Below are 14,781 nucleotides of genomic sequence, written 5' to 3' on the forward strand. Positions count from 1 at the left end.
ATCCAAGACATCCAAACAAGCAATGGTAAGAAAAAAAGGAAATGTACAGACAAATAAATAAATAAAATCTCTCATTATCAACTTAAAAACCATTTTGGAGAGCTCCTCTATAAGAGCTTAATGGGTAATTTCTAGGCGTTACTCGGGCTGGTAATTGCCAGAAAATGCTAAAATGTTAAGAGCACTGACGCTCCGCTCTCTGCAGTGAAGGACAGCCTCTGCATTGGCAGGCTGTGAGAGACTGCCGCTCATTGCAGATAAGAGCTCTATTAAAAAAAACACACAAAGGATCCACAGAAATTCCGGGTCTGTCTGAGTATCGCCCAGCCGAGTGCCATGAATGCGCAGACACAGGCACCCTGTCGCACAAGTGTTTACCACTGCTGCAGTACCAGGATGTGTTTTCCTGGGATATGCTACAAATGGGAGAATACAAAAGGCACCTCTTTATTGCATCTATTCATTTAGTGTTGCCCCAGTTCCAAGCTGTGAAGTTGACAAAATGGGGATGATTAAACGTGTAGTTGCACCACTCAGACTGTGTGTATCAGTTTTTGCCACGGATAGAGGCTCCAGCCAGAAAATATGTTGCAAAGATGAGGAATAATCAGGGATGCCAATATGTATGTGAACTGAAATTGCTGGATTATGCACACAGGGCCCAGCTGAATAGCTGCACCAGAAGCTGTGAGCAGACTACCTGCAATTTCAGTTCATGGGTTATACAGCATGTCTCCCCTGATTATGAGCGTGCTCTTTGTAACATATCCGTGATCCTACAGTAGTGACGCCTCGAGGGAGACCCGGAGGAGGCGTGTGTGCAGGCGGAGAGGAAGCCCCGTGAGCCTGACGCTCTGCTTCCTCTGCGGACCGGGCCCCGAGCCGGCGCGAGTCTCAGGCCATGACAGCGAGAGGGGCGATAGGGTGGCGGAGCCACAGCGCTGAATGCCAGCGAGCAATAACCATTCAGCGGACAGATGGCCCCTGCCGGCCGTGCCAACCGCCGCCCCTCATTACTCTACCATGAGTCTAACCTCACCGCCCGCCGGTGGCGCCCCCTTAGGGCCGGCACAGCCCTGCACCCACGCGTCTGCTCCCCAGTCAGGGCTGCCGGCTCTGCTGCAAGTACATGGAGAGGGGAAAGAACACATTAATGATCTCATTCCAGAGGAAAACAAACCCAGATATAGATTATTAAGAGCCCTGTCATCATCAAAGTGACACAGAGATTACACAACTGCCTGAGTGAGGGAAAAAAATAAAAAAAAACACAAAATTAGAGGAAAATACGGGGGCTGTGACTGCACTGAGCATCATGAAGAAAATCAGACATCCATATACGCACAGCTGCTACAACATGGCGAGACATTGGCCTACTCTACAACAGGTCTGGTGGGGTAAGGGCTCACTATTATCAGGCAAAACACTTTCCTGCCCTGTGCATCTTGTCCCACTGAAACCCTAGTGGTCTCCAGTAGAGGTAAGGTACCACGGGTTCACCTCTCACCCAAATCTGAGAGAAATCCCACACGCACGAGTCTCCTCTGAATCCCCATATGCTACAATGAGTTGTCAAAGACCAGACGGTCCTGTGCTGTCTAACTCCGGGCAGCAAGAGAGCACGTCAAACACCGCAGAATACACTATCTCTCTCCACATACCCCGCAACACTTGCCTGATTTAGACAAACAAATAATCAGATCTCCCTGTGCCACTGCCATGTGTGAGCAAGCAATAAACAACATAACCAATGCTGGAAATAAAACCAGACAGTGTGATATAAACCAAAGTCCAATTCAGACACAAACTAGAAAAGGCAGGGAGCAAAAAACCCAGTGAGGACCTTTGATAAAAAAGATAATACTTTGAACAACAATTATTATGAAAGTGAGAGTGCAAGGAGTACGGGCAACAATAAAGGCAGGGGCACGAAGCAATAAATATCCATCAGCCCCTCCCCTCAGAGACTGAGCAGAAGACTGTGGGTGAGCAATTGTGCTGCTGGAAGGTGATAGCCAGAGGACTCCTATTGTATCAATCTGATTAATTCAGCCAGATAGACTCTCCCAGGGAGAGTCAATGTTAACAGCATCTACAAAGCATCTTGATAGTATCTAATCATGTGGAGGTGTGCTGGAAGAACACGGGCCTGAGCTTTGTGATACAAACCGCGGGTGCATACCCCCTGCATTTAGCTGTGTGATTCATTACTGTAATGAAATGGCTTTAATCAGGGCCTGCAGTTCTGCACCTCTACAGAACCACCCAGGTACAGAAAGAAACAATCAGCTCCAACACAGTGTATAATATAGTTAAACCCCTGCTGTTGCATAATTTAGATACAATGCCATTGACCCCTGATGGTTGATTTGTGTAAGTTTGTGCACCATAATTCAACACAAAGCAGGTTTCTGGACACAGTACGGAAGTCAGTCTTGAAGTCATTAACTTTTTACCAAATTGCTAAAAATAAATAAAAAAAACAAAATGAACAACAACTTAACCCCTAGGGAAACCCCTAGGGCTTCATTTACCATAATATCTATGTTGGATATCATGAAAAAATATTCAGGTCTGAATGTGTGTATATTAACAAGTCTGTAGTTTTTAAACATTCATGACATCAAACTGGTGGAAATTCAGAGGCTGAGGGAGGCTATGTTTTTTTCCTCCCAGTCACCCTGCTTACCTCCGATAAAATGACATCAAGTCTCTTTCAAAGAAGCGTCTCATTAAAATTCTAAGAATTTTGTTCCCTGCCATATAAATGCAAATAAGTAATAAAATAACTCGTGATACAAATAAAGCCTAAATAAATTGAATTTGTGAGAAGGGGATGGAAAAAAATTGCAATCTGGTTTTCTCTGACAGTCTAATGGAGAATATGAAGGGACTGTGAGAGGCAAAAAGGATGAAAGTGAACCCTACTGATGGTTAGTTAGATCATTTTAAGGTAAGCAGTTTCATGTGTATTCTATTCCTGCAGCTTGTTAAACAAATATGCCGCCTCATAAATATGATTTAAACTGTAAGACCTCTTTCAATAGTAGTGAATTAAACGGAAGAAGGAATTTTGCTTTGATAATGGAAATATGCTCTCTTTACATAAGTGTGTCTGTAAAAGAGAGCTGCGGGTTAATTACTCATGAAACAAAATGTTCTTTTTTAAATACTCCAAGATGCAATACTAAGTGCTTTGCGTTAAACAAACACCAAATTGGAAATAACTGGAAAAAAATAAAAGGCATGAACCAAATAGAGCATTCTTCCACAACTCTACTTCCCATAAAAGGGGGGCAGAGAGAGAGAGAGAGAGAGAGACCAAGAGAAAGAGGGAGAGAGAGGGAAAGGGAGAAAGAGGGAGAGATAGAGATAGGGAGAGAGGGAGGGAGGGAGAGAGGGAGAGATAAAGTGTAATAGAGAGTGAGACCAACAGAATTTGGAAAATGTGGTGCAAAGGTAAACTACCTTTCATATTATCATTTTACTGATATGGTGTAAAAGCGACTATGACATTAGCAAGCATTGTACAAATCAGCCTTTAAAGGTGCATAAATTCAATTTCACACATTTTAAGCATACTTAAAATGAAAATGTGTCAACATGAAGTCTGACATTACATGTTAAAGGCAGCCATATTAAATGAATAATAAGTGTCTGGACTAAATCGCTCGGCAATCACTAATGACATTCACAGAGCGCTTTGAGCGCAATGAGGGATTATTTTCCTTGATGTTGCTCACCCCAGATCTGAAAATGGACATTATCCCACAAGCTAAACAGTAAATGACTGTATGCACAGCTGCCTTATCACTGCCCAAAAAACAAAATTTAAAAACGGAAAAAGGTCAGAGAACAACAGAGCATAGGAAGGAGAAGCAAGTAAAATATGAGATGAAATGGAAAATGTACTGTTCTTATCCAACATCAAATGGCCGCGCACAGCTCTACGCCCACCCCATCAGCTCCACCATCCCCCTTTAAATATAACTAGAGTGAGGAGGCTGAGAAATGGGATTTGTTCTCCCGCGTGGAGAACGCATCTAAATCTGCAGATGTGTTCAGCTTCCACACACTGTTCTGGGCTTTTGTGTTTCTGCTTTTCTTTGAAGATAGCTGTGTGTGCGTATGTGTGTGTTTTTGCTAAGAAGTGCCTGCACCCAATCCTGTTGTTTGGGGGTGGGGGGTGGGGGGGGCAAAAACATAAGAAATCAAAAGAGAAAGCCAGAAAATAAAGTCCTGCCTGGGCAGACGATTATTTCTGCTTCTTGCTGATAAGTGGACACTCTCCCTTCCGTCTAATCCCTCCTAACAAGAACAAACTCTGGCATACACTTTCTTAGGCACACACACGCAGATACATCGACATCACTCACTCAAATACTGTAAATACAAATACATATATTACAATCATACACATGTAAAGGCAGACACACATTCACCCCCCCCCCCTTTTTTTTCTGAATATGAGATAACTAAGGTGATTTTAGGTGGCTCACATTTTCTACTTTTATAGACAACCTTATATTACTCACAGTTTTTAAAATACCTTCACATAGCCCCATCTGGTATTTAATCACTGACAGACTGGAAAAAAATAAAATGCTTTTTGGCTGTTATAAATTGAAATAATTCTGACTGGTAGTGAGAAACAAAAAAAAACTAAATATTAGAATTTTCAAACAAACTAAGAGGACAGAAATTTTCATGATGGTATGGAAGTCAAACACGATGATTGCGAGACCATTCAGCAATCGCAGTCAGAAACAGTAGGAGCCAGAGGAGGGTTGAAAAAGACAGGGTACAGAGACAGACGGGTATAAAATGGGACAAACAGAGGGATGGACAGGGAAGGAGGCAGGGCAGAAACAGAGAGGTGCAGGTATGGCTGGTAGGCCCACTGACTGTGGAGTTGAAGCGGAGGTGGCAGATGTTGCAGGAGATGATCTGCTTCTTCTTGAGGGGCTGGGGCACACCGAAGGTGTGGTTGATCACAGCTTTCTGGACTGGGTCCATCTGTGGAGAGACAGAGTTGCAGCCATCGGTAAGCAAAGCAACGCACAGTTCTGACACAATGGAAATGCACAGTCAGCCCAGTCCATCCCAGTGCCTCCAATATTGCCTCCAGTGCCTGTCTGACCAAAGACCCTGTCAGTCAGCTAGAATGACTTACTGTCCTTGAGTTAATGACCTCACCTTCCGCAAATACATGGAATGCCAATTTCAGGTGACGTTGGCTCACCAATGTAACACCCACGAGACTACTGTTCTCCGGGACATGAATCAAGGCTGCCTGGCTTTACATTTGTAGTTGTGGCAGAGGGTCAGAGATGTGAATGGGACTCACTTTTAAATACCTACACTTCTATAACTTCCATGGTGACAGAAGGCTGGTGTTGGTAAGTCGCAGAAAAGAGTTCTACAATGTTCCTGTGATGCAGACATTTTGGAGTTGGGTGAACAATAATGAATACCTGACTGCCATAGCGTGAGGGAGTATGATGCACCTGCAGCTGCCCTCCTCCAGATTCACAGCGTGAGAACATCAGGTCCTGCCACCCCATGAGCACTGCTACACATACCAGCCCTACATAAGAACAGACCTGCTCCCTGACAAGCTGCTGTAAAGCCATCAGCTAGTGCCCCCCTGCCTTCAACCCCAACAAGGGATGACATTTATCACCATCACGTCACTGTTTGAGGGGACAGTGCAGAAGGAGCGGGGAGGTGTGGGGGGCCCAGGCTGACATATGAGGGAAAATGGCTGACTTTTGGGAGGAGAGCCAAGTGTGGCACATTTGCTGGGATGACATTATGGATCTCCCTCACAGGGACAAATCTGAGAGCAGCAAATCAGATCCACAGCAGCTTGGATTGCAAGATCAGAAACAAAGCTCATCTTGAGATGTACATTCAGCACAAAGAGCATCAGAATTGTCCAGACAGACCAAAGAATAGACCAAAGAAAGAAAGTGAGATAATATGGGATGTACTGATAAATAAATGTATGGGTAAATAACAGAGCCGTGGATCATACATACACGGGGAAGTGAGATGGCTGTGACCAAGAATGATAAGGACCATTACATGACACCATGACAGTTGATCTCAGTTATGTGGTCATCAGCACGATATCAAACAATCTCATTGGATTCCTCCCAGGCTGGCAGCCCTCCAGTATCTATTCATTATCTCTGCTCTGATAGACCAGACTGTGTGGGGGGGGGGTTCGCGCGGTTTCTTTGAATCTGGCCATTCTAGCAAAGCTCATGTCCTCGAGTAACCGGATCCGTCTCCCTTTTCACTGTGGTGGGACCAGGGGAGCAGGAAACAATGTGGAGAAGTGGTCGTAAAAATGCACTGGCTGCTCTCCCCAACACATGAGTCTCACTCTGCCTCATGTAGGCTGCTGCTCAGTCCTTGACTCCACTCATAGGTTACAGCAAGGCCAAACACAACCACCAATGGAGGAACCTCCCTTCGGATTCAATGCCTCTCTTTGCTCTTATTCACTTTTCCACTTGACTCCGCGTCTGAGCTGTGCTTTCATAGAAAGAGGCAGACCCAAGTCAAGATGTTACACAGACAACAGGCAACTTTCAACTGCAGTGATTCCCAACCTGAGTGAAGTCTCCACTGCTGGTGGTGAGGCCATGGTTTGGTTGCCAAATGCTTTAACACTGATCAGGATCCTTTCTTGGAGGATTTGAGAATAAAAGTGACTGGAAGAGCACTTCTTCTGATGGTCCCTTTCATCACCCCGCTCTTTACTTCAAACAACCTGTCCCTGGGCTACTGTTCCTTGGGGGTGTAACTCTGCCCCTGTTTGTTTTGGACTGTAGAACAAAGGGAAACGGCATCACAACAAAGCCCAGGGGCATACTAGGATCACCTCTTTCTCCAAAACCTTCTTCTCAAAACCGTGCTTGGTCATGACAAGCAAACCTTTCAATAATACCTCACTCCCCCACCCCTCGGCCTTCATTTGGGGGAAAACTGCACACAATTGTTTGTTTAAGGAGTTCAAAGAATGTGCCCTTTGTTCAACCGCAGCCATCCCAAACGGACCAGTATAAATGTGCCCATTGTCCTAAGTTTTTTTCCCGCAGGGGAATTATCTGGTGGTGGGCCACTCCATCCCTGCAGTGGAGGCCGATGATAGAGTTTCAGGGGGAGGTGGTGGGTAGAAGTTTGGGGAAGGGGGGGACACGGTGGAAGCTATTTAGTTACAGAGACAGGTGCATTCATCTTCTCCGCACACGCCAGGAACAAGGCGACCATTATCAGACCTGTGCAACCAGAGCCCAGAAGTGGGGGGAGTGCTGAGATGATTAATACCCCAGCTGTGTGTTCCCTGGTCCACTCGCCATGCGGGACTCACCTGGGCCACATGCTAATCAACAGCAATGGGGGGACAGAGATGGATGTGGGGAGAGGGATGGGAGGGGCAGGGGATGGAGAAGAGGTGCTCCGCTGCTGGTGGAGTGCAACAGTGAAGAAGTGGGGGCCAGGTTTTTAATTACAGGCAGAGTTAATTTACTGAGCTTGTTTCGCCTTGACCCTGTCGCCGTGCTGCTGGCCGCAATTAATGTGGGTAATCACTAAGAGGGTCCCTCTGCCTGCAGTTTACTGCCAGGCCCTTATCTGTCAGAGACCACATGCGAATATGACTTGGGCTGACATATCCGAATGAATGGAGAGCCAGCTGCATTTCCCACAATTCCCACCTCCCTGGGCTTTTGGGCATGGCCTGACACCACTCCTGTGCATTAGGAGTTCATAAACTGTGACAAAGCTTTCATCAAGACAATTTACTTTAAACAAAAACACATACAGATAGACTAAGTGCCACTAGAGTTAGGCACACCTAAGTCTGTGAATTGAGAATTGAACTAGAATTGATCTAAACTGCCATATTCTCTCTCTCTGTCTGTCTTCTCTCTCTCACGCAACACACACGCACACACACAAACATACGCATACACACAGACGCACACCCACATCCGCACACACACACACACACACACACACACACACACACACACACACGCATGCACACACACACAGGCATGCTGAAATGGATGAACCAATTCCCTTTGAATTCTAATGCAGATAATGCAGTGGGGCTGTCCATGTACAGACCCACTCCATTCTGAAGCCATCAGTGCGCAAACACTGTCGCATCTGTGTGACAGAACAGGCAGCGTGGTGCTATGAGCTCAGCATTATTGCACGGTTGTCTCCACTGGGTTACAGTCAGAAAGGGTACAGGAGCCATTAGACTTGGGAACATTTTCCCCTCTCTTCTTTTCTCTGGATATTTAAAGGTATGATTTTTCAAAAGAAGCTGCTGATTTGCGGAGATGATTTGATCGGCTGTGTACATATAGAATAGAGTTCAAAGTGTTGCATACAAAATGAGATGCATGTCTGCTCACAGAACCCCTAAATTTCTTGGTTGAATGGTCCAGTTAGGTGAATTGACTTCAAATATCCCTTTGTAACCTAGTTCCTCTCATCTTTTTCAGCTCTTTTGAAACTGTGTGAAGTGGTGCCTGAACGATATTAAAGACTTTTTTACAAATTGAATGAAGAAATCAGTTTGGGGCAGTGGTATTTGATAGGGTTCTCTTAAACTCAGAGAAATGCTCATGAATGTCCACTGAGAACAAATGACACATACCAACAGCATAAAAATCTTACAAACTCTTGGGTGCAAATGCTTCTCAGAAGATTATTTGCATTTACATAGATACCCAGACTTCTTTTAAGGAAAAGCAGCATAACAGCACCACATAAATGTTATCCAGGCATCTAGGGTTTGTAAAAGAGGTGCATTACGTATATACAGCTGCGCATGGTGCAGAAAATCCACAATTTTGAGTGGAAGGAACCTGCAACAGTGTGTGGGTGGGACAGCACTCACTGTGTTGAAGTTGGGGAAGAGGCTGAGGGGGGAAGAGCCATTGAGTCGAAAGGGCAGGAAGTGCTTGAGGTCCAGCTGTGGCTGCAAGGGGCGTCCAGGGACGGGCAGGGAGGCCAAGAGGGGGCTGCTCTGGGCAGGGGTACCTAAGACAGAAAATAAGCAAAAAAAGTATGCTTCTTTGTCACCATGAAAGCCGAAGAACAGAGATGGAAACCATTTTAAAGTCAATCAAGTCATGGATGTCCTCATTACTCAGCGCACACTGGACATGATGACATATTGCTGAATTTTCTTAAATTTGTCTACTGTATATGTCTACAGCAGCACACATCTTAATTTTAATTAATCATCTATCATAGCATCACAATCTGCATCACAATCCTCCTGTGCTCTCCTGTGACCCCACATCAGCTCACAGAGCAGTAAAGCTTACTAGATACTACAGCTTTACTGCACACATACCTTTGGTCTTGTGGGTCACCTTTGCCAACTCTATGCATTGTAAATGCCACCTCTATTCTATCTTATCTTCTTTCTGAGTTTGTCTCTGAGTTTGAGTCTGCCCCCTGCTTCTGCTCTGTGGCATTTTGCCCCATTGTCCAACCAGCCATAACTGTCTGGGATTCATAACCTACTCATATCGCATATGTATATGGAACATGAATTAAAAATGATTTTATCATCTACTCACACTACCTCCCCACGTCACATTTCAGGAATACACTCCTGGTGGACACACACACACACACACACACACACACACACGCATACACCAAGGGGAATGGAATGTAGAGACTTTAGATTTTGCCCTGATATTGCCCTGAGTTTAACCACCATTGTGCCTGTTGAAGACATACTGAGCACAGGATCGATTATCAGTGCGATCTCTAGGTCACACAGGTGGTCAGAAGCACATATCAGGGTGGCAATGCGTTCTGTGCCACATGAGAAGGAAGAACAAAAAGGCCCTGAGGAGAACAGCACTTCAGCCTGGCCCCTCTTCTGAAGGCTTTTTACTGCTTCAGCTTAACTCGTCTCTCCCTCTTACCTAGACGTGGTCCCCAATGTCCAGACAATCATTATAAGCCTGGGTTAGAGCTCCACGATTTACACGCACCATTAAGCATAATGGGGTTAGGTAGGCAGCCAGCGCCTGTGGAGGGCTGCACAGCCCAGCTAGCGCCGACACTGTGCAGACGCGGAGCAGGGATCCGTGCACCTCACACGTCTCTGATCTCCAGACTCCCGCCTCCCCTTGAGGTCTTCTATCGACCGAGCCATCCACCTCCCTCAGCCAGACCAGACAGGGTTTAACAGGAATTACAGAGAAGACTACAGATGATCCCGATGAGAATGAAGACATCAGCTGGACTGCACAGTCTCCTCCCTCACTTGCTCCGACTTCTTCACAGTATTATGGTTATAGTTGTTCCACTGTCACACGTGGAACCTGTTGTGAAATTCTGCCTTCTTGCCTCTGTTCCAGTCATTTGGGACTAATGAGTTTTCTGATGTCTGCTAAATGCTAATACTGTAATGTAATAATGTATTTTGAAAATGTTGATTTCAACCAATGGCATAATATTCTATTTGGTCTATAATGTCATTGTTTAGCATTTTAATAAGGTTTGAAATTACACTGAAGAGAGATTACAAATACCAGGAGTGGACAAACTAGCTTTGACTGGGCTCTTTCTCGGGGTCTTGACTTGTTTACAGAAAAAATTTGACTATAATCTACCCCAAGGAGATCATATAATAGCTCAATAAAAAACAAACATATCCAGTTATCAAAGGCTTTTAAAATTGTTACTAATACTGCCTCTGACCCATTTACCCTTCTATGTTATGCTGCATTAATAACACATTAGGTTTCTATGCTGTTAGGACCGAAGGCAAAGGTGTAAGTTATCAGTTTCAGTATTGAGTTTGAATCCAACTGGCATGATCCTCTCTAATACATGTATTTTAAATTTTTAATTTGGTGGGAACATTATAAAGACCTCCCCACACCCTGCATTTGCACACTAAATTGCACAGCGGCTTGATTTTTCCTGATTGTACTTGGTGCAGCTCAGTTACAGGAAAGCCACCCCAAAGATTACTAATTTTAGTAGCAACACCTCCACGTGGTGGAATAACACAATCATGGGACAGAAATCTGTGACACTGCTATCATATAGGCTGTTCTGCTTCAACATCCCAAAGCACAACAAAGTGACATTTCGCAATTTTGGTTTTGGACTTTCATCAAGAAAAACTGCTGAACAAACTGAAACCCCCTCCCCCCTGCCCATACCCCTCCACTCGAACCCTTCAGCTTAACCACAACACTGCCCTTCGAGTTTAAGCATCGGTGTTCCCACCCCTGATCCACCACTTCCTGTCTGCTCCTATAAGTCACGCATTAACAAACACAGGGCAGAACAGAGGGAAGACAGCAGTTGTTGAGAGGGGCGGGGGGCAGGGGGAGCTGCTTGGCCCTGCAGCCACAGCTAACCTCTTTCCATCACATTGCGTGATTCTCTCCTCATATGGGGGCCGTCCTTGGGACACGCGTGCCTGTGAGCTCTTATTAGGGTGTGCATCAGCAGGCAGGCTGCTCATCCTGTTACCAAGTCTGGGGAAGGTCATAACAGTGACCACCACCACCACCGCCAACAATGACGACTTCAAACTGCATCATCCAACTGGAGAGGATTTGTAATAATAGAGAAACAAACCGAAAGGAGGTATGCTGCTGACAAGAGAGAGAGGTTCCTCCTTATTATTATTGCCAATGCATCCCATGTCCGTGTAAGTGGAGTTCAATGTGACGGGATTAGCTATGCACATATTCTACGGCCCCTGGGAATTGGTGACCTGGACTGTTATTTGAAGTAATGAACAATGGCCTTGTGCAGGCAAGGGGAAGCCAGGGGAGTAGTGGGGTGTTTATTAATTTGCTTTGCTATTTCTGTCACACAAATGCCCCTCACCTCTGGGTGAGCCAGCCTTCAGCTGTTCACTCCCAGCTCCACCCTGTCTTTGTCCTGTCAGTGCCACCTGGGCCTCTGGAAGAACCCACATAATATGGAGTGCAGTGATTCAAACACGATAATGCACACCGCTCTGTTTTTAATGGGTGCAAACCACCTTTAGATGGTGGAGTAGAACAGACAATGTGTCGGAATGGCAACAGTGAGGGGTAGTGAGGCGACTACATGTCTGCTAGGAAAGTGGATGCTTGCTTCTGTCTGGCAAGAGAATACTGAGCATGGCCTTTTCAAAGTGGTAACCCTGTTTTTGCCATGGACCATATTTCTCATGTTTTTCATGTACATCTCTAACCACTCTAACCTTCAAAAATGAGAGCTCAAGAAATCTGACTCACCAGAAGTCTGTCTGGCAATGTGGAAATGAATTGATGAGGAGCACTGAAAGCAGGTTGGCTCACTTAGTTCAGGTCCTGGATAGTTTCCAACTTTTTGTCATGCTGATCTGTGTCACCTCATATAACTAGTGTTACTGGTGCTGGCCTACATCCATGTGAGCTGTGGGTGGAGTCTGCAAGCTGTGTAACTAGGTTGCTTTTGTTGATGTCTGCACTAAAAACTGAGAAAATAATCAAGAACAGAGGAAGGATCACATCATAGTAATGAACCACAGACAGACTGAAATAATAGTAGTAAAAATAATGGCATAGTTTTAATTGAAAACCTCAGCCTTGGACTGTTGACAAAGCAGATATAATCATCTTAATTTGACTCCAGCATTCAAAGTTGTGTGCTACAGTTCTGGTTGTGGGTAATGCAATGGAAAAGCAATTGTGCCATACCAGGTCGGACAGATTTGCCTAGCTTGGTTTAAGCTTTACAAGGCACACAAGGTGCAATTTCCAGAAGTAACAAAAGTAGCATAGACATGGATGGTGAACACAGACACAGGTGTGCACCACAGGAAATAAACAAATAACAAATCTCAAGCAGGCCTATTGTAATCTGTTACAACTTTGTAATCATGTACAGACAAAATTAATCCAGTTACTTAGAATCTCACCATGACCTCATCTCAAATCGTAAATTAAAAACCACCTGTAGAAATTGTGTGAAATATACTGTATTTGGTGTACCAACAAGCTTAGTCAAATTTGCTTGACTATGACAAAATACAAAACAAATGCCATTTTCCCATCACTATTTAAAGGGTAATTTTACTGAATACAATATGGTTGTTTCATTAACATCATAATCAAAAGCAATATGAGGATTTTTGAAAATGACCTTGGAAAATGTTCAACACAGTCACAGATCTGCGTGAAATATTGCAGCTCAAGTACATTCTGTGGTTTTGTGAGAACTGAGAAGAGTTGTGAAAGATATCACTACAAAGCATTAGAAAGAGCGGACTACTCAAATATGTGATCTAAGCAACACTTTAAAAATAAGTGCCTGCTGCTGGTTTGCAATTAAGCTTTCTTGTCTTCAATTAGGTTTATTTATAAATCATGAGAGCATGTGTGATGAGAACATATTAATATGGAATCAATTTCATCATAAATTAGGTGTGAGTAGATAAATGTTTCTGCATTGCATGAATTAGTCTCAAGCAAAATGGGTTGCAGTATTACATCAGTGGTCCGAGTTAAAAGGTATTTGGTTGTACCGGGATCAATTCATTTTCTTGCACAAACTAATCAATTCTCACTAGAGCTTTCCTATGGCCTGTTTTGACAAAAACAAAGTCAAAATGAAACTTGAACGGGTAAATGAGGATCAAAAAAGGGAGATGGGAGATCAGGTGTCACACCTTTTCTGCTATGCTGCAAAAAAATGCACTCCATAGGAGAGGGAGGTCGCCATCAGTGACAAGTGTTACTATTTGTGGGATTCTTTTTAATTAGTCTTTTATCCACACAGCACAACGTGCACTGCCATGACTGTGTAGGAGCAGAAAGCAGGAATTTGTCATTGTGGTGTGACAATGAGACTCTGTCCTCAAGCTACACAGCATGGGGAATAGGACATCACAGATGGCTGGATTTTCAATTTTTCTTTTCGGGACCATGCTGATAGCCATTTTGCTGACAAACAGACAGATAAACAACCACAGAGCTTTACACTGCAATAACTTTCCATTAATACCATCCCTAGAAAATGCTGCACTGGAGAAGCTCTTATCCAAAGCTGGTTGTCTTCTACTGCAGGAATACTGGCCCTCACTTTACGAAACTTTAAAAACTGGGTTGTTCAACAGATCTATCTATGGCAAAATTAAGATTTGAAAAGAATCTTTATTATTATTGTACATTTAATTTCTTTTGGTCAACTTTGTAAACATTTGTATTCTTATCCAGAATCACTTTCATTTGATATTTACATTTTTACTCATAAAACATAATCGCTATAATAGGATATTTTGCCCCAACCCTGCCAATATGAAGACAGGGCTTTTCTTTCATCTAAAAGAGCGAATGTGAATGAAAGAACTGATTATTTCATCAATATTACTGATCCTTCTATCCTAAATAGGTCAACAAGGAAGCATTGCACCATTTATCATCAGCAATTCTGTGTTAAAACCAAGGGCACCTGATAAAATTCCACACAATGGGCTGGCATGACCTCAATAACACACTGTCTGCAGGCCTCGCGCTGCATCTCTTCTGACCAAGCAGAGCAGACTCTGGCTCGGTGCCTGGCCCAGAGCACTGCTCAACCTGGGAGGGATGCCTGTTTGCGGTCACTGGAGACACTGCCCCCCCCGACATTTCCTACCCGATTTCCTCCCATCGACATTCACTCTTGCAGGGAAGCCGGGGCAGTGCGAGGCTCGTGCTTTTTGGTCCAGGCGGCCTGCTACATGTACATGTGTCT

At 44.3% G+C, this 14,781-nt stretch overlaps 1 protein-coding gene across 3 annotated transcripts in view; it reads right to left on the minus strand.

Annotated features, from left to right (window-relative positions):
• Positions 1–14,781, minus strand: part of znf385c (zinc finger protein 385C) — a 141,266-nt gene that overhangs the window by 12,529 nt on the left and 113,956 nt on the right. For all 3 annotated transcript variants that reach the window (XM_036550881.1, XM_036550873.1, XM_036550889.1), the window contains 2 exons: positions 8,927–9,069; positions 4,906–5,016 (listed from right to left, as the gene is read on the minus strand). In XM_036550881.1, coding sequence (XP_036406774.1) covers positions 4,906–5,016; positions 8,927–9,069 — 254 coding nt within the window. The remainder of the gene's footprint in view (positions 1–4,905; positions 5,017–8,926; positions 9,070–14,781) is intronic.

The sequence above is a fragment of the Megalops cyprinoides genome, chromosome 1 (genome assembly GCF_013368585.1).
Source record: "Megalops cyprinoides isolate fMegCyp1 chromosome 1, fMegCyp1.pri, whole genome shotgun sequence".
In the NCBI taxonomy this organism is placed as follows: domain Eukaryota; kingdom Metazoa; phylum Chordata; class Actinopteri; order Elopiformes; family Megalopidae; genus Megalops; species Megalops cyprinoides.